At 43.5% G+C, this 19986-nt stretch overlaps 1 protein-coding gene across 3 annotated transcripts in view; it reads left to right on the forward strand.

Moving 5' to 3' along the window:
* The first annotated feature begins 13577 nt into the window (after positions 1 to 13577).
* Positions 13578 to 19986, forward strand: part of PARD3 (par-3 family cell polarity regulator) — a 543662-nt gene continuing 537253 nt past the window's right edge. For 2 of the 3 annotated variants that reach the window (XM_080973985.1, XM_080973986.1), the window contains exon 1: positions 13582 to 13852. In XM_080973985.1, the coding sequence (XP_080830111.1) occupies positions 13733 to 13852 (120 nt within the window). In that variant the 5' untranslated portion in view covers positions 13582 to 13732. Of the gene's footprint in view, positions 13853 to 19986 lie in introns of all 3 variants that reach the window. The other variant, XM_080973988.1, reaches the window with a different exon arrangement.

The raw sequence follows: 19986 nt of genomic DNA on the forward strand, positions 1-19986 counted from the left end.
TAGCTGCACAATTACTGAACTAAATTAACAATCTGGAAAGTCATAGTAAATCCTAGTGATGCCTCTGGGAATTAATTTTACTCGGTGTTCTTCCAATAACATTCTACCCACATAGCCACTTGTTTACAACCTAAAACAATATGTTAATTCTGTGAGCAAAAGAGAATATTGCTCTGGATCCAATATTTACACAGGAAATGATATGTGGTTCGAATTTTGGTGACCGCAAAAAGCATCTCAATAAATTTTAGGAGCACATGCTTGGCCATGTTATTGTGTAAATCTATTTCCCTCCTTTTAGTCATCCTCCTATGATACTATAAAGTTGTGGAGGGGACATGTGGCTCTCTAGATGTTGAACTACAACTCCCATTGACCATACAGGCTAGGGCTGATAGGAGTTGTAGTCCAAAACATGTGGAGAGCACAAGGCTGGGCAAGGCTGGGCAATTGTTCTTCAGTCCTGCTCTAATGACTACAATAAGTACAGAGACTCCAAGGAGACCATCATGTATTGCAAGTACATTGAGACTGTAGAAGATCTATAAGGCCCTAGGTTGGGAGGTTAGACAAGACTGATTTCCTCACATGCCTCTTTCCCTTTTGCTGCTCCTTATTCTAGGAACTGCTTCGCAGAACACCTTCATGAAACCATAGCTGCATTCAGACATGGAGTTTATTATGGTAGTTTTACTGGTTATAATGCTAGCACTTCTGTCTTGATTTTTAATCTTCCATTTATACTGTGGTACCTGTTGTGCTATAGAACTGTGGCTCTTTGATCGATATACTGCCATGTCATGCTACATTTCATCCACACCTGCAAGTGTGATGTGACACAACAATGAACACCATCAGACATATTGCAACTCTCTCACCCTTTCTACACACACACATTTCTTTCCCCCCATGATTTACCATGCAGTATGTCAAAACAGCACCCAAAATTTCATTACATGAGCAGTGCGGGAAACTAATTCACGAAAACTGCAGGAAATTAACAATGCAAAACTCATGAGAAATTCTAGGTTCCAGGATTGCAAATGTTTTTCTTTCTTTCTGGAAACAATTACCATGGAAATGAGCACTAAACTTCTGCTAGATTTCTAGAAGTGGATTTTACATTGTGTGAAAGGTCGCATAAAACATGGAAATTAACAGGTAAGGAACAGTAGAAAGATAGAATTAAATGCTATCTGAATGCTGTCCTTCTGGTCCAGTAGCATTCCTCAACTTTGGGCCTCCAGATATTGTTAGACAATACATCTATTGTTAGACAATATTTAGAGGTCACAGCATGGCCCATGGTCAATGGTTAGATATAATCAGTGCTTTTTTTCTGGGGATACACAGGGGTAGGCATACCCCTAAACATTTTGTGAATCTAAGTTTGGCCTCATTGAGGAGCAGTATTTCAATATGAGTAGGAAAATGAGAGTACCCCTAAACATTTTTTAAGGAAGAAAAGCACTGGGTATAATGGTAGCTGTAGTTCTGCAAAATCTGCAGAACACCAGGTTGAGGAAGGCCTACTATGTAACTAAGCCTAAATACAAGCAAATGAATGTATATTAATCCATTCTCCAAACTCTTGGCTCTTTCTCTGTTGTCTCTCCCTGTGTCAAATTACAAACTGTAAGCTTCTCAGTGCAGAGATCTTTCCTCTTCTCCTCTGCAAAGTGCATGTACACAGGGGAAGCTATGTAAACCATGATCCACCACCCAATGCTAGGTTTCTGATGCAGACAGTTCCTCCCTCCACAAATACCCCTTCAATTAAAGTGGCAGGAATTTTGCTAGTAAAATACAGTCATCCCTTTTAAAAACCCAAGCTTCTTCCAATGATTCATGACTATGGAGTTTAGATGTTGACTTAAGTCATGTCAAGTTCTTCCCTACTCATTTTCTGTCACAGCCTTCTGAACGCTTTCAAACTATTATAGAAAACCTGTCAATGAAAGTTATGAATCACTTCGGACTTCCGGGTTGGCGCCATCGGCAATGGCTGAATTCCTCTGACTGGGAGGAATTTGCCCCGTGGGAATTTGGGTCTGTACCGCCACGGCGAAGGCGGAGACCCGTAAAAATCACAGGCGGGAGAAGCCTGTGAATGTGGGATTCGGCAGGCACCTTTTGCGCCTCCCCTACTCGCGGGGAAACCTGGTTTTGGGGATCCGGAGCGATGTGGGGTGAGTGGCGTGGTGCTTCGAATTATCTGCTTCTTCCACGGAGCGAAGCCGCATAGCTGTTGCTGGAGAGCGCTGACTTTTTCCTGTGGACAATTTGACTCTAAAGTAATTACCCGTGAGTAGAGCTGAATTGGGAAGAATTGGATTTTTAAACGTTTAATCTGGCATCGAAATGGGGAGGTTCAATACAGGAAGTCCGCCTCCCTCTTTCGGAAGATTCGAGTAAGTATTAATATTAGTGTGCATCCATACTTTCATTTATATATTCCTAGGTGTAGATACAGTATGAGCTGCTGCCAGTTTAAACTTCTGGGCAGGGGGCAAGATGCAGCGCCAGTGACACCTCAGGCCACTCACCAAATTGCCAGAGGGAAATGAATGTCATGGACAAGCTGTTTAAGTGACCAGAAAAGTCTCTGCCAACGTTAGGTACTATGTTGGTCAACTCAGTCCTGGCTCCACCCAAGCTTTCCCAGATCAGTGGTACCAGCCAGACCACATACCCAGATGGACCTTGCAGAAGCAGCCAAGTCTGAGAGGGCTTTGCGTGTGCTTGTAGATTTGAGAGTTGCTGGCTCTGCCCCTGTCATCATTTCTCCATACTTGTGGGAAACATTAACTGGTACCAAAATGGTGCCTTTTGGCAGTAGGCAATTGTCAATAGATCCCAATATGTAAAAGATTCATAGTAAGCATTGCCTGAAAACCCCTGGCTGAAATCCAGCTTAATGTCTTTGGAAGTATCCACATTTAACTCATTGGGAAACTACAGTACTTCCAAGTAAACTGGTCCAGTTATTCAGAATATTCTTACCTTACCAAAACTAGACTGGCATCTTCCATATGCATCAGTCAAATTCTGTATCGTATGTATTCAACTACCAACTTGGAAAAATAAGTGCAAAAGAGCAATAATAGGTCACATCCACAATTATATCACTCATACCATTTTAACAGTCATGGCTTCCCCCAAAGTATATCAGGAACTGAGGTTTGTTAAAGGTGCTGAGAACTGTTGCCTTGAAGCTACAATTCCCAGCACCTTTAACAAACTACAATTCCCAGGATTTTTTGAGGGAAGCAACGTGCTTTAAATGTGTGTTCCTGCATTGCAGGGAGTTAGACTAGATGGCCCTTGCGGTCCTTTCCAACTCTACAATTCTATGATTCTGTATACGTGATCCTCCAGCACTTGGTTCTCACAGTAGCCAAACAGAAGCACAAGCTACAAAGTTATTTCTTAAGTGACTCCACAAGGCATTATTTTTTTGTAAAGGGATCTTTTGGTACTCTCAATGACTCCTTGTTGTCACAATAGTAATTGCCTCATAAAGGAAATCACCCAGTAACTCTCTGGTTAATGAGGGATTTGTCATATCTTGAAGAATATTAGTCCTAGCAAAAAAACAAAAAGACAGAACTGGCACCTGAAGAAACTTCAGATACTTATTTGCCACCCACACTGAAGCAAGGCGTTGTTCTAGTCAGCACACAGAGAGAATTCCTAATTTGTATAAATCAGTAACCTGTGCCAGTTTTACTCCTGATTACTATAATCTGTTATGTTAGGAATGTTTTATATTTCAGGTATTTTGTGGACACTTTCAGAGATATGCTTAATTTTTCCTGGACCATTTTTTATTTGATCATCTGTGTGATGTCTCTTTGGATATATGATCACAAAATACTGGGCAGAGTTGAGGGATGAGATGTATTTGCTCTACTATTTTCAAACCCCTTTTTGGGTTTAAGATTTGGCAGTCACATAATTCTTCCGCTTCCTAATCTTGAAAAACAACAACAACACTTTATTAATTTGAACTCGATAGTGTGATTACTTACGTAAAATATTCCCATGGGTTTGCAAGAATTGGCTTTCAGTCAACAAAACAGGCAAATCTAGTTTATCCATTTGTGAGGATATGATGAAATATTTAAAGTTCTTTCCAAGCATGTTTCTGTGTTGTTTAAGAGAACAGTACATAATGCTGAGAGAAATGAAGAAGCAAAAAAAGGGTAACCCTTGAAGGCAGAGCTTCTGATCCTGTTCAATTTGTTTAAATCCAATGTAATTTGCATGAGAATAAGACTATATATTTTCAAGTAACCAGATGTAAGAATGTGTTGTCTGTCACCCTAATGGAGCAAGTTAATCATGCCCAATTTCAGGTCCTTTTGCTTTAAATGGCCCAAACCAGATGCTATGATAAATATACTGCTGCTACTAAAAATGGTAACCTGCCATCATAGAATGGTTATCTAGTTGAACCCCCTGCAATGCAGGAATCACAACTAAAGCATCCCTGACAGATGGCCATCCAACCTCTGCTTAAAAACCTCCAATGAAGGAGAGTCCACCACACCTTCCAAGGGAGTCTGTTCCACTATCAAGCAGTTCTTACTGTCAGAAAGTTCTTCCTCATGTGTGGTCAGACTCTCCTTTCAGCTGATCCTTCCTCTCCCTCTATAATGCCCAGTAAAATGAGTCTAAATAAAAAATGTGGCTTCCAACCAGCAACATTATTATTTATATGTACTTAATTTTGCAAGAGAGAGAGATGGTTGGATATGCTACAGTGCTATTATGTTTCAGTAGTTAATGGATATGACAAGTGACACATTAAAACTGCATATTGCAAAGTTTACTATGCCACTGTAAAAAAATTACTTATTAAAGACAGTGCTCCTCTGCATTGCCTCTCTCAAGTTACTGCTCCTAAACAACATTTCTCAGGTTGACATTTTTTATTATTATTAATAATAATAATACCATGATTTATCCTCCTCCCCTCAACTAGGCACATTTTCCAGGAACATCAACAGTCAGTGGAAAATACAATAGCAGGTTGATGGAAAACTTGATGGTTTTCAACAATAAATTTGATAACCCATTGCTATTAAACAGCTAGTGCATTTGCTCACTCTAGGCGTATCAGCTGTAAAACTGTTTATGCCAGTTTTAGTTTTACAAGGCACTACACATTCTGTTTCATTTTTAATGCAACTGGAAAATTATGGACAGCAAGCGCACAACAGAATGTACTCTAATTTGGCAGCCATCGTCTTATTTACCAGTGGCTTGCATTAAAACTGTCATCCTTCAAAAATCCAAATAGGATTTTGGTAGCAGCCTGAGGGCCTAATTCAGCCCCAGAGGGCTCCAAATGTGGCCCAGGAGTCTGTTTTCCCTAAGCCATGCCCACCTGTCCTACACTTGACATCATGTCTATATGACCCATGGAACCTAAGCATCTGGGTCCTTTGGCTGCAGTTCCTCACCCCTGGGCTATGGCTACAAACATGAGCACACTAACTTGAGAGCAGGCCCCACTGAACTTGGTGGGGTTTACTTCCATGTAAGCATGCTGCACAGGCTCACAATTATATGATCATCTCCATGTTTACCTGGGAGCGAGTCCTGTTGAACGCAGCTCATGGAACATTTATTTCTAAGTTCTACATGCATACGACCAAGCTTGCCATTGACAGGAGACAATCTTTTATAGCTGGCCCATCTGTCAGGCACACATTTATGATGGCCTCTTGGACATGTCTGCTGGCAGAGGTTCCCAGAAATTTGGGCATATCTAGGAATGAATGATTATTTGGATCTGCTTCCCCCCAAAATAAATAAAAGAAGAACCTAGCTGGAGCAGGCTAAAGGTCTTCTAGTTCAGCAACAAGATTCTCATAGCAGTCATCCAGATGAAGTCCACAAGCAGACCTTGAAGTAAATTCGTCTCACCTGTTCCCCCTCTCCAACAATTGGTATCCTCCTGCTTGTCAACCTGGATAGGGACTAGATCAAGGGGCAGGTCAAGTGTTCATTTCTAAACCAGGGTGGGGGTGGGCTGTTTTCCCAGCTCAAGGACTGTCAGCTGATGGGCAGGTGGACATTGTTTGGGGATCCCCTAGTGGGCCAAGATTGGTCTGCAGAGTGAAGATTTGCCACCCTTGGATTAGATACTGGTTTAGTATTTTGTTTTCCTTTCGATTGTGCATAGTCTATGTTTCTTCCCTTGTCCCCCACCCCCTTCTCCACTTATACAGATATTTAAGAAGATTTCTGGAGTGTATTTTTTTTGAATAGACTAAGATCTAGTCTGTTTTGATCTTTTAGTCTATGTTGCTGGTTTAAAATGCCTGAGAAGTCAGGAGGGAATTAAGGCTAAAGTTGCCAGAAAGGAGCCTTTGAAAAAGGCTGGCAGTTTTCTTACTTCTGAGTATACCAGCATAAGGCTATAGAAGTACTGCAACCCATCTTCTAGGTGACAAATAAGCATGTGGGGTGGGAAGAGAGAGAGAAGCAGTATGGGTCACTGCTAGTGAGCTACTCTAACTGGATTGGTGCAGGAGTGGGGTCTCCCCATTCATCACCATGGGCAAAGCAAGAGATGCCTTACCTTTGTATAATAGATTACATTCCAGCCATGAAAAAGTCAGAGGTTCCCACCCACCTTCATCCCCCACCCAGGCCAGAAAACAGGCTTTGCCACATTTCAAGGGCACGTTTGAGAAAGGGAAGGACAAAACAGATGCAAAGGTGGACAGGCCTCCTGTTCCTTGAATTGTGGAAGGTGCAGTTTTCCATATCACTAACAATGTACACCTACCATGGAAAAGGTACAGACAGTCCACATCTTTTGGCTGCAGCTCAAGGTGGATCCTAGTTTGAAAAATTTGAAGAGTACTGCTCAAAGGCATCCTCTTCATCACTGTTGCTTCACATGTCTGAGGGCTAGACATTGAAATATTATTGGCATTGAAAACATGATCTGGAGCTAAGCTCAGCTGCGTGTCATTGGCAGGTAACTCAGCATTAATAATTATTATTATTATTATTATTATTATTATTATTATTTATTATTTGTACCCCGCCCATCTGGCTGGGTTTCCCCAGCCACGGCTTCCAACAAAGATGAAAAATACACTAAAATGTCACATATTAAAAACTTCCCTGAACAGGGCTGCCTTCAGATGTCTTCTGAATGTCAGGTAGTTGTTTATCGCTTTGACATCTGATGGGAGGGCGTTCCACTTGCATTGGCAAGTGGCTGCAGAAGAAAACAAAACTGATGAAGTTGGGACACATCCAACATGTCCTAATATTTAATCTGTTTCCTGCCCGGTGTATAATATGCAAACAAACTACTTACTCTGGAATATGCATGAGGAACCTGTGACCCACAGTACGAAACGGTGGAATTTGCCCCCAGAAGATGTAGTAATTGCCACCAACTTGGATAACTTTAAAAGAGGATGAGACAAATTCATGTGCTGTTGACCATGATTGTTGTGTTCTGCCTCTACTGTCAGAGGTAGTATGTCTCTGAATACTGTACCAGTTTCTGGGAATCATGGGTCAGGAAAGTGCCACTGTGCTCAGGTTCTGCTTGAGAGCAGAACAGGATGCTTGACTAGATGAGCCGCTTTCTTATGTTTCCCATTGACCCCTGCAGCCATGGCAGGGGTGATCTTGGGCCAATCAGTTTTTCTACGCTTAATGGTCTTCACAGCATTGTTGTGAGGATTTAAAAAGAGGGGCAGCATTTTGTGCTAGCCTTCCCCAGCCTGGGGCCCTACAGATGTTTTGGTTTGCAACTCTCATCAGCACCAGTCATTAGAGTTGTGGTTCAAAACAACTTGAGGGCACTAGATGGTTGTTCTAGAGATGGATGCTCTATGTTGTCCTGAGATCCTTTGGGAAAGGGCAAGATAAAAGATAAAGGGATGGGGATATATTGAAAACTTCTTGGGGCAGGGACCTATATTTTTAATTTATGCTGTGTCAACCACCATATACCTTGGTGATTCTGAATCTCAAGTACAACTGTTTCCCTGAAGTCAATGACGTTTTTCAAGAGTATTGAGTTCAGGGTTGAAGGATGTATTACAAGTAATGGCTTGAAAGTAAAGTAAAGGAAAGATAATGAATCTTATGGCTACAGCCTTAGCCATGCTTATTTGGGAGTAAGCCACATGGAACTCATGTATTTCTGTGTAGGATGCTTGCAGCTGTCTGTCCCTGACTTGCTGGCGCTGACAATGTCAAAGTGAACATTCTTTGCAGGATTGGGGTATAGCAGTTCAGTTAATCAGGACATTGTTTAGCTACACATTACAAAACCCGAAATGCTGTCCAACTATGAACTGCATTCCAAAAGCTCAGAAGATTATATTTTGTACCCATTTACATAGGAAGCTGTCATATACCAAGCCAGGCTGTTGGTCTATCTATTTTAGTGTTGTTGACATTGACTGGCATCAGCTTTCCAGGTTTTCAGATGCAGGAATCTTCCAGCCTTACCTGGAGATGCCGGGGATGGAAGATCGAATAAATAACAAGATCCTGAATCAAAAAGTAGAACTGTTTCCCCATCCTTTTAAAACAGTATATTGGCATAGTTTTAGACTAAAAGGAACACTAGTCACTTCCACCCCCTCCTTTCTTACCTACTCACTTTTGAACTTCAAAATGCATAGCCAAACTGGACATACTCTATTGAAGGAATGAGGAATACTGTTCTCAGAAGTGTCAACATGACTTTGACAAGTATCATAAGCTTTCAAGATGACTTACAGCATGATCTGCTAAAAATAGCAGGCTTGCACTTAACTCGACAACTTCCAATGAAATCAGTGGGACTAACTCTTCTTTAACCAGTTCTGATCTGAACTGTTTTCTCCACTCAGAGTAATTCCTTCCTAGAATCTTAATTCCTCAGCTCCTTGAAGGTATTTCACATACAAGTTTCAAGTTAACATTTGCTAATAAACATTTTATTAATGATATGTTTTGTTGCTTATCTTTCTTCAGAAGACCCTCACCCTCAAGGTGACCCCTCCCATAATATAGGTAAATAGAATGAAAACATGTTAAAAGCATTCATATTCAGTGTAACAAGGGAAAAATGGCTATGTATATGTTGTCATTCATTTTTGGTGATCTTTTATAAGAGTACAATTGTACCACTGGTCTGATGCAGTGCAAGGCAGCTTCGTTTAATACAGTTCTTTAAATGTATTTATACATGGATCACTGCCTTGCTGCGGCGAAGGGGCTTGAATAACTCAGAGAAGCTATGACTTCCGGGTCAGCGCCATCGGTGAATGGCGGAGTTCCACCCAAGATGTACAGGTCATAGTGGAGAGTTTTGACCAAACGTGATCCACCTGGAGCAGGAACCGGCAAGCCACTCCAGTATCCCTGCCAATAAAACTCCATGGACAAAGACAACAGGCATATAAAAGTTAGGAATTAAAGAACCTTTTAATGGGGATGAAAGAGGAGAGTGCACAATATGGTCTGAAGCTCAACACCAAAAAAACGAAGATCATGGCCACTGGGCCCATCAACTCCTGGCAAATAGAAGGGGAAGAAATGGAGGCAGTGAGAGATTTTACTTTCTTGGGCTCCATGATCACTGCAGATGGTGACAGCAGTCACGAAATTAAAAGACACCTGCTTCTTGGGACAAAAGCAATGGCAAACTGAGACAGCATCATAAAAAGCAGAGACATCACCTTGCCAACAAAGGTCCGTATTGTTAACGCTATGGTTTTCCCAGTAGTGATGTATGGAAGTGAGAGCTGGACCATAGAGAAGGCTGATCACCGAAGAATTGATGCTTTTGAATTATGGTGCTGGAGGAGACTCTTGAGAGTCCCGTGGACTGCAAGAAGATCAGACCTATCCATTCTGAAGGAAATCAGCCCCGAGTGCTCACTGGAAGGACAGATCCTGAAGCTGGGGCTTCAATACTTTGGCCACCTCATGAGAAGAGAAGACTCCCTGGAAAAGACCCTGATGTTGGGAAAGATTGAGGGCACAAGGAGAAGGGGATGACAGAGGACGAGATGGTTGGACAGTGTTCTCGAAGCTACCAGCATGAGTTTGACCAAACTGCAGGAAGCAGTGGAAGACAGGAGTGCCTGGCGTTCTCTGGTTCATGGGTCATGAAGAGTCGGACATGACTAAATGACTAAACAACAACAACATAAATGTATACTTAGAAGCTCCATCAAGTTTAATGGGACTTACTCCCAAGTAACTGTATATAGGATGACAGCTTTACTGAGGAATAAGCCACATTGAACACAGTGTGACTTACTTCTGAGTAAACATAAATGTATTTAATCATGCTTTTGAATATAGACTCTGGGGCAGGTCATAATACATATCCATTTTACAGGTGGAAAGCAGATTTTTTTTAAAAAAAAATCTAAGGTTAAAGGGCACTGAACTCCATAGCTTAGTAGGAATTTGAAGCTGCATGCCATATTCCTCAAACTCACTACTTTATTCCAATAGGACAGTAACCAATTAATTTCAGAAACAAATATATCACAAGAAAATATGTAGTATGTTCAATTGCTGCAGTATAGTTTTAGCTGCCTATCTAGCAGAAAGACAGCATTTTCTCAAAGAAAACACACATCAAATGTTAAGTGTTTGAACAAATTGTTACAAATGTCATCTGGAATGCATAATGGTCCAGCCACCAAACCAGAGCAACTCTTTTCTGTTGCTAACACTATGCAGGTCTGGGCCCGTAAGGCTGCTGCAATCCTATGCACATTCATCAGCTGACTGGATCAGCTTTCCTCTTTATCATTTGATTTTGCTGATTGTATAAACTGGTTTTTAATGCTCTGGTGCTTGTGCCTTCAAGGGTCCCCTCTGTGTCTTGACTTGCAAAGGAGGCAAAGTTTGCAATGGGACTCTAGTTCGATCTTGCATCTCATGCAAAACCTTTTTCTTTCTAGTTGTTATAGTTAACATTGCTTAGAGCATTTCCTCAGCTGAGAATTTGAATCAGGGAGACAGAAACCTAACCAAATGAAAACGCAAACTAGCAAATGAAAGAAAACACTTTTTTTTAAAAAAACAACAACAACCACCCTAGGGCAAACTGACTGATCTATATTGATCTATAGTAGTAAGGCTGTCTAACAAGTGGTCATGTTGGCATCAAAATTATGACTCCCTGTGATTTAGTCTGATGCATGCTTACTCAGAAATCACTACTGACTTTGGACCTTCCAGACATCTTCGTTATTGTGCATTCATGATGACTGGTGCTCATGACAGTATCAGGGAAGTTATATGTAATCCTGCTTTCTATTAATTATTTTATTTATGGTATAGCAATAATGTACAGTAAGAAAATAGGGGAAAGTATAAGTAGACAGTGCTCTACTTCTGCATTTACTAAGTTCTGCCCCTCAGGGGGCTTCAGGTTTCCTTATGGTGAGAATATCCCTCCATAGTGGCAAGACATTATAGACTCATAGAGTTGGAAGGGACCCTGAGGATCATCTAGTCCAACTTGTAGTACATTTCCATCCTTGTTTAGCTATAAAGAGAGTCAAAACTGTATCAAAAGTTATCCGTTTTGGCAATTCCTTTTACCATCCAATTCTGATAAGTTAATTGTTCAGAAAAAGCCATATCCAGATTCTGCCAACCCTTTACCATAAACCCTGTGGTTTTTCAGTAACCTGCTAATTCTAGGTACCCCCCCCCCCAAGAACCACTAGTTCTCAGTATATTAATTGAGCAGCTTCACATGTGACAGGGCCTTTTCAGTGGTGTTTGCCCAGTTGTAGCACACTTGATTCCATTAAATACAACTTTCAGGAAGAATTTGAAAACATTCCTGTTTACCCAGGCATTTGGTGACTGAAGAATACTGTGACTGGCAACCCTGAGATCACTGAATGGAAGAAAGTTTTTAACTGTAACTGGTTTTAGATGTTTTTAACTGTGATTGTTTTTATAATGCTTTAACTGTTTTAGAACGCTTACGCTTTGTTATTGCTTTTTAATTGTGTATCTGTTTGCCACCCTGGGCTCCTTTGAAAGGGTGAGATATAAATTCAATAAATAATAATAATAACAACAACTGTTAAGGGTTTGACCTGGAGGCATAATTTGATCTGTGATAATTAGTGAATACTGTGTTCCAGAATTCCTTTATGTAGTGACACCCCCCATCATAGACTGAGTAGCTTCCTCTCTCCCCACACCCTTTCCAGCAGTCCTTTAAAAGTATCTGGATTTATTCTGTGCATTTTGAGTGGGGTCCAGTATTAACTATTATAACCTTGAATGTTGCTTCCTAAATGCTTGCTGACATTGTCTGTTGGAGTGCTTTATCTCACTTTATCTTCTGGTAGCTACAGGTTTATGCTTTCAATGCTGTTTGCAACTGCAAAAGTTTCAGGGTTGACATGCTGCTGTGCACCAGTGCACACGCCATAACTTTCTGCTGAGAACCTGCACATTTTTTATCCCACAAGTGCTGCACTTTTGTGGTGCTATAGCATAAGAGTGCCCCTCTAGATGGCAATAATGTGATGATGCAGAGGAAGTATCACAGAACAACTAATAAAGTGGATGCATGGATGGTTTGGCATAAATCCACCACTAATGTACTACTTCTGTAAAAACTGGGATGTTGCAAAATACACTTACAAAAAACCAGTCTGAAGGGATGCTTTGAGGAGACGAAGTCTGCAATCCTAAACCCACTTACTTCCCGACCACAGTCTACTTGTGCGTCAACATGCACAGAATCCTGCTGTTGCTCTCAGTGGAAAGTAAGCATGGGCCGGCAGCCTTACTCCTCTCCTAACGCTGCGCACATTTCCCACCGAGTAACCCGAACCAGCTGGGGCTGCGCATCTGTTGCGGATCACCCAATCTCTGGAGCCACAACTGCTGAGTGCTCACTTAATTCCACCAAGGCAGAGAGGCCTGGCGCCCCAGCACCCACCCCATTTAGGACTGCGGCCTCCCTGGGCAAGGAGACGGTTTGCAAGACGAAAGTTACTCCGGAATAAACCTGATAGCGGGAAAGCAAACAGCCAGGAAGTAGAGCAAAACTTTCAAAGTGGTGGGAGGGTGGAAAACAACCAACTCTCCGAGAAAAGAAGAAGAGAGCTGGCGGATACCTAGTGCGCCTGGCCATGCATCTGACCCCTTAACGGGGCTGGGTGTGGGGGGAGCCTTGGAGAGCGACTGGCGAAGAGCAATGCCCTGCACGGCCTTCGCGGGGAGACAGCCCGGCCCTTCCCGTGTCGCAGGAGTGAGGCAAGCCGCCGCCTAGCTGCGCGCAGGAGGAGACGCCGAACAGGTGGCCAGAGGCAGCGGCTGGCGCGCCAGGAAGGGAGCGGGCGAGCAGCTAGCGAGCGAGGAGCGAGCATGCCTGCTTAGCGCTGGCGACAGCGGCGGCGCCCCGCTCCTCCTCCCCCCGCAGCATGTGAACGGGCGCCCGCCCGGGCCTCCCCCTTCGCGCCGCCACGGGACTCCGCCGACTTGGTAGCTGCAGGCTCCGCCAGCCGCCCGCCCTCGGGCCGGGCTCCCGCTTGGCGCTGCTGGCCGGGCGCGGAAGCGGGGAAGCGCGAAGGGCCAGCCGAGCGGCGCTCGTCTCCCTCCGCGCTGCCGCCGATCTGCGCGTAGTAGTAGCAGCAGCAGCAGCAGCGGGCTCCGGGAAGCGGCGGGCCGAGGATCGGGGCCGGGAGCCGCGCTGGGCGGCAGGATGAAAGTCACCGTGTGCTTCGGTCGGACCCGGGTGGTCGTGCCCTGCGGGGACGGCCAGATGAAAGTTTTCAGTCTGATCGAGCAAGCGGTGACCAGGTACAGGAAGGCGATCGCCAAGGTGAGTGCGTGGGCGCGACGTGGGGGCCGAAGGGTGGGGTGGGGGGAGCTGGGCGGCGGGGAGGGGGAGAGAACTTGGGCGAGGTGAGCAGGAAAGACGGGCTGGAGGCGAAGGAGCAGCAGCAGCTGGAGGAGGAGGGAGAGCGAGAGAGAGAGGGCGCCTGGGATCAATATGGCGCTTCCTGGAGAGGGGAGGGAGCTGGAAAGAGAGGCAAAAAGTGGAGGCTGGTGGGGAAGGGAGCCAGAGGAGCGAGCGGGGCTCCGATCGGGACACCCCCAGCCCGGGGTTGGGAGCTTTGTCAGCTGAGCTGGAGCTGGGATTCGGAAAGTCTCCCAAGGAAGCGTGGACGAGAGTTTTGGGGAGCAGGGATCGCTTCCTCTCGCTTTCCGTCGTCGTCCGCTGCCGCCTCCCCCTTCCCGCCCCGGGACAGTAAACTTTCAAGCGCCCAGAGCTCTTGTATCCGTCCCTGTTACTGATCCAGAAGGAGGAGAATGTGCGTGTGTGTGAGAGAGAGAGCGATTGGAAATGGGAAGCTTCCGAGTTTGGGGCTGGCTGAACATCATGGCTCCTTTTCCCCCCTTTTGTGCTTCTTCGCTGAGATTTGTGGTTCTTGCCTGTTTTTTTTTAAGTCCGGTGTGGCGAGATACACAGTTGCAAAAGAGAGTCGCGCGTGGCTTTTGGGGCCTGAACTCTTTGTTGCAGTTTTTGTGTTGGGGTGTGTGTGTTTGGAACCAGCAAGTGGTCGTCGTGGCTGTAGTTCAGCCTCTCTCCCCCCATTCCCACTTATAAAGACCCCCGCCCACCCCCTCCAATCACGTAGTTCTTTCGAGGAGGATGGTGTTGGGGAGCTGTTGTGTTGCATTCATCGCCTATGCACGCCGAGGGTTGCAAAGCACAGCTAGGCTGTTAGATGTCACTTAAGGCTGACATCTCTCCAGTTGCAATTGTTACACGGAGTTGTAGTTCGGCGTTGTTGTTCAACAGCGAGTTATATCCACAAAGGTGTGTGGGTTTTCAAAAACAACAACAACGCTGTGTTATTATTTTTGAAAGAAAAAAACCCTTCTTTCATTCCTTCCTGCACCGTGTAAATTTCACCCCACCCCCTCTCTTCGTGAGCTGTGGTTACTGCAAAGACTTGAAATCCAGCCCCAGGCTTTCCAGCTAGTCCAGGCCGGAGAGAGAAAACCCTAAACATGAAATCATGGAGTTCTCATGCATAGGAACAGTAACTGAGTTCTGCTATTAAAAAATAAATAAACTCCGAGCTTTATTTTTCTTCTACCTCCTTTCAGCTCTCAAACACAGAATTGGTTAACTAAAGCAAAAATTAGATTTCTTTTAAAAAAAATTCTTTCAAGTGAGTTCTATTTTCCTGTGAGATAAATAGCTGTGCCTTGATTATAATTGTGCAGGTCACATTTTGCACAAATTACGGGCTGTACCCAACTAAGTGCTACTCAGAGTAAACCCACTGATATTAATGGGCATAGGTTAGTCACTTTCATTCATTTTGGTGGGCCTTCTTTGAATGTGGCTTAACATTGGATGCAGCCATCATATCCTCACCATGCTTCCTGAAACACTGTCAGCATGTAGAGTGTGTTTGCCTACTTTTGTATGGGGAAGGAGAGAGTGAGGCTGTAAGACACCCCAGGGACTGAAATCCCTCCTTTGCACAATTGCCTTTTTGGATGGTGGGAAACATAAGCAACTGTTTAATTGTGGGTTTCATGAGGTGCTGAACAAAATTAGAATATGCCCAGAACTGTAACTGCTCTGTTGTTCTGGAGCACACTGTCCACTGGAGTTCACATGTCCTCCTGCCTCATATAAAGCTTGCTTGTATTTTTACTGGATTTGCAGGACGCCTGCAAAATAATAATAGTAAATAATAATTCTGATGTAGTTTTGGCAGAATACATAGCTATTTGTAATGTTCAGCTCTTCTGCCTTATTGTAAGATACAATCCCTTTTCTAAAACAGAAAGAAAATACATTCTGTAATTCTGTAACTTTCCCTTTGACTGACAAGTTGATTGCAGGCTTTCATTCTAGAGATGTTTAGTTCTCATCTCTATCTTGCAGCTTGGGGAATTTTTTTTGGACTTTGTTTGTAATTGAGAGAGAGCATAGGTAATTACAGGAAGGGGTGTTTGGGTAAGCCATACAATCCTTTTCTGTTGATATTCCTACTTCCCAGTATATTTTAGAACCATGCATTGAAAATAACAAAACACAGTAGACTCTAGATTCAAAGGTAGCTGGCAAATAAGTCTTGTGTGCTCACAGTGCTACTTGTTCTGGGTGGGGGACCAAATCCATGGGAAAATCCAAATGACATAAGGAAATACAAACAAAAAAGGCCCCTGTTAGGAAAATAAGCAACCTATTTATTTTGGAAAACAAAATAGGACACCCCCCCCATCGAGGTATGTAAGCTCCTAAGAAGTGTTTTTATTCACAGCTTGAACCCCCATCCAAAGTGCAAGAAAATGCCTTGCTGTGAAGAGGAGAGCTGGCTTTTAGTGAGAGACAAGCCCAGCAGGTTGTGAGTCATATCAGAATGGCTGGTAGAGGCAGCAGCAGCAGCATGTTGCCTGCAAACCGCAGGACAGCGTGAAAAGAACGGTGCTGTTGCTTATATAGCACTGCCTTTGACATGCCCAGCACTTCTTAAAGCCAAATGAAAGGTGGTGCATGATGGAGTTTTCATTTTGAAACAGGCAACTGGAGATGATTGCAGAGGCACCTTGGGAAGTAGGGTATCACACATATAACAGGCTGGAGGTTGCTGCTGTTTTGCATGCTATGGATTTGCTCTAAGAAAACTTGCCTGAAATAGATTTTTATTATATTTATATCTCACTTTTATTCCAAGAAGCTCAAAGTGGCATACCTGTTTCTCTCCCCTTCTCCATTTTATCCTAGTAACAACCCTGTGTGGTAGGCTAGACTGCAAGATAGTAACTCACCCAAGGTCACCCATTGGGGTCCATGGCTGAGTGAGGATGTAAACTCTAGTCTCCGGATCCCAGGTCCTAGTCTGATGCTCTAATCACTACACCACACTGGCAATAATATGAAGTAAGAATCTTGGGCTCTGTTATTAATGTACCCTTTGACACCTCCCTTTCCTTAAAAAATAAGAAAATTGGCTTGTTTGGGCATTGCAGCCAACCCCCTTACTTTCAGCAAATGTGTTCATACTCTTGTTCTCAGGAAGCTATCTTCCTGTGTTATATCAGCCATTGATAACTTCTTGGAATACAAGGTCTTAGCTTAACTCTAGCTGAATACAGTATCAGGTTATGCATGGTTGCATGTGGGTAGGGGAAAGAGATTAGAGAGGTGGCTCACGAGACTCCTTCAGTTGTGTGGTTAAAAGGTGGGAAGCGATTCTCAAAGGGTTTTGACAGAGTTTCAAGTTTGCTTTTCGCTGTTTGCTCTCTGCTTCCCAAACAATTAATGTTTGGGATTGTTTCAACATTGCACCACAGCAAACTTGGATTTGCAACAAAGTGTTATTTGGAAGGACGCTCCAGACAATCTTGTTTTCCTAAGTGCAACAACAGGAATATACAGTAATGGTACACAAACATCAACCTGTAGCATTCGTGCTTAGTGTACTTAGGGGCACACTTAAGATGTTTAAGCATATACTTAAAAATCTAATGTATGAAGAGTCCCTTTGTTTTTGGAGAGAGATGCCTCTCGCTCAGATATGCCAGCTCACAGTGTATGGGGTGTGTGAGAGGACTTTAAGGTGATGATGCTTTCAAGCTGTCAAACCCCAGAGGTGGTTCAGACATGTCAGAGGGCTGTAGCATATGCTTTTCTGCATGACTGAATAATAATTTCATATGGCAATATTTTCATTCAGCAGAGATGCCTAGGCATCTCCAGAACTTTATTAAGTTGTACATTAAATGTGCATCATCTTCCTCTCCCAGAGCATCACATTATAAAAGTACTTAACTGAATACCTAAATGTGCATTATGTGAAATGTTTTGCAGTCAGTGCTGCCATCCATAAGAAAATACTATGCTACTAATTTAAATGTTTGCTTATCCTATTTCTAATCTGCTCTTTACCCTATGGTTATAGAGCAGATTATAGCAATCAAATATACAATACTGAATGCTTTATGGGAAAGGGTGGGGAATCTGTGGTCCTCCCAGATGTTTCAAGCCCACAACTCCCATCTTCCTTGACCATTGGCAGTGTTAGCTGGTGATGATGAAAGCTGGAGTTGAGCAAGATGTAGAGGGTCAGCTCACAGGTTCCCCACTGCTGCTTTATGGCCTCACCCCATCTACAAAAAGCTTTATGGTATGGTTAAACTTGATTGGGAGAAATTGTACAAATAACTTCAAAATAGAGGATATGAAAATGGATGCCATATATTTAAATATTCAAATATACTGATAGATTGCCCTGCTGGTATTATTGGTCAAAATGTTTTGCATTTGAACAGTAAACCTTTGAAACACTCATTGTATTCTTTTTCTAGTCTTATGCAGGCAGTTGGCATCTACTGAAAGTTTATTTGACATATTTGAATATGTTTTATGTATAACAACTCCTGCCGGTGCCTGTGGGGTGTGTGTGCATGTGTGTGTTTGTGTGCACGCACCTAGGGGTGGTGGAACGAAAATGAAATTCCTTAAAACAGCATGTCCCTCCTTTAAAACAATCTTGATGCCAACCTTATTAAAGCCTAACATTAGCCACAGCCATCTCTTGTTTCTCTTGCCCAGGGGTTGGCAAGGTTTACCTCGCTTGGGCTGGTTCACTCCAGTGGAGATCCCTCCATGGGCTGGATCACGCACCCATGCCTGCAATTTCTGGCGTCTGCGCAGACGTGATTTCCAGCACTGTGGAAGCGAGTCCCCACGCTGCGCTGCACCGGTTTAGTGCAGCACATGGGGGCTTGCCGAGCAGGCGGCTCTGTTTGGGGGTGGCTCATGGGCCGGTTACACGACCCCTGTGGGCTGCTTGTGGCTGATGGGCCTTAAGTTGCCAACCCCTGCTCTTGCCTTTGCCAGTCCTCATCTTCCTCTGTACCAACTCTGAAATGTAGATTTTGTGCTCTTTGGGGCATGTACCTTCCCTTTCTTAAGTAAGTTTGTGATGTGTAACATACACTATGTAAATCATGGATGGGGAACCTTGATCATTCAGAAGTTGTTGGGCTTAATCATTCCTGACCACTGGCCAAGCTGGCTGGGGAGTGAGAGTAGCTGCAAGTCCAACAACTTCGGGGGGTGGGGGGGTGTCACGTAGGTTTCCCATCCCTCATATAAATATTCTGTTGGGCCATCCTATGCATGCTTACTTGAAAGTAAATTCAGTTGTGCTTTGTGGAGCTTACTCCAGGTAGAGACGGTAGATTCCAGGTTCACCTATAAAAATGCTTTTACTAGAGGAAAGAATTAACCCATAAAAGCTGCCATCAATTTAGGCATGACCAGGTCTGAAAAGTGACTATATTATCCTATGCACATCTGCCTACTCACATTTAAGAGTTGTAGATCTCAATGGAATTTACTCCCAAGTAAGTACCTATGTACAAGTGTAGCCAAAGGCTTCAATCCTCCACACACTTGCCAGGAACTAAGCCCCATTGACCACAGTGAAGCTGACTTCCAATTAAACATGCACATGCTTGCCCTATAGGGCTGCAGTTCTGTACATGCTTACCTGGGGCAAAATCTCATGGAGCTCAATGTGACTTCTAAGTAGCAGACATGCACAGCATAGGGGTGTCAAAGAACTCAAATGGAAACAGGAGCAGAAATTGGTGAAACTCACTTATTTGCTTCCATGTCTGGAAGGCAAATCAGGCAGGTGAAAACAATCGGTATTCACTTTTGTTTTTCAGTCTGTAAATGATAAGTAATTGATTGCTCCCCTTCCCAGCTGCATTGCATTTCCTCTGCACTGAAATTGCTGGCGTGAAATAATGTAATCAGTTATATACTTTATTATTTAAAATTTTGCCCAGCGGGCAAAGAGATGAATAACAGTTTTTTTTGAAAGTCAAACTAACTGCAGTAGAAAGGAAACAGTGCTGTATGTGACAAACATGGGTCAGAATTTGATGTTTTCTTGCATCCCTAGCCTAAGATTA

Source organism: Podarcis pityusensis (genome assembly GCF_964106645.2).
Source record: "Podarcis pityusensis genome assembly, chromosome: 12".
NCBI classification, from domain to species: domain Eukaryota; kingdom Metazoa; phylum Chordata; class Lepidosauria; order Squamata; family Lacertidae; genus Podarcis; species Podarcis pityusensis.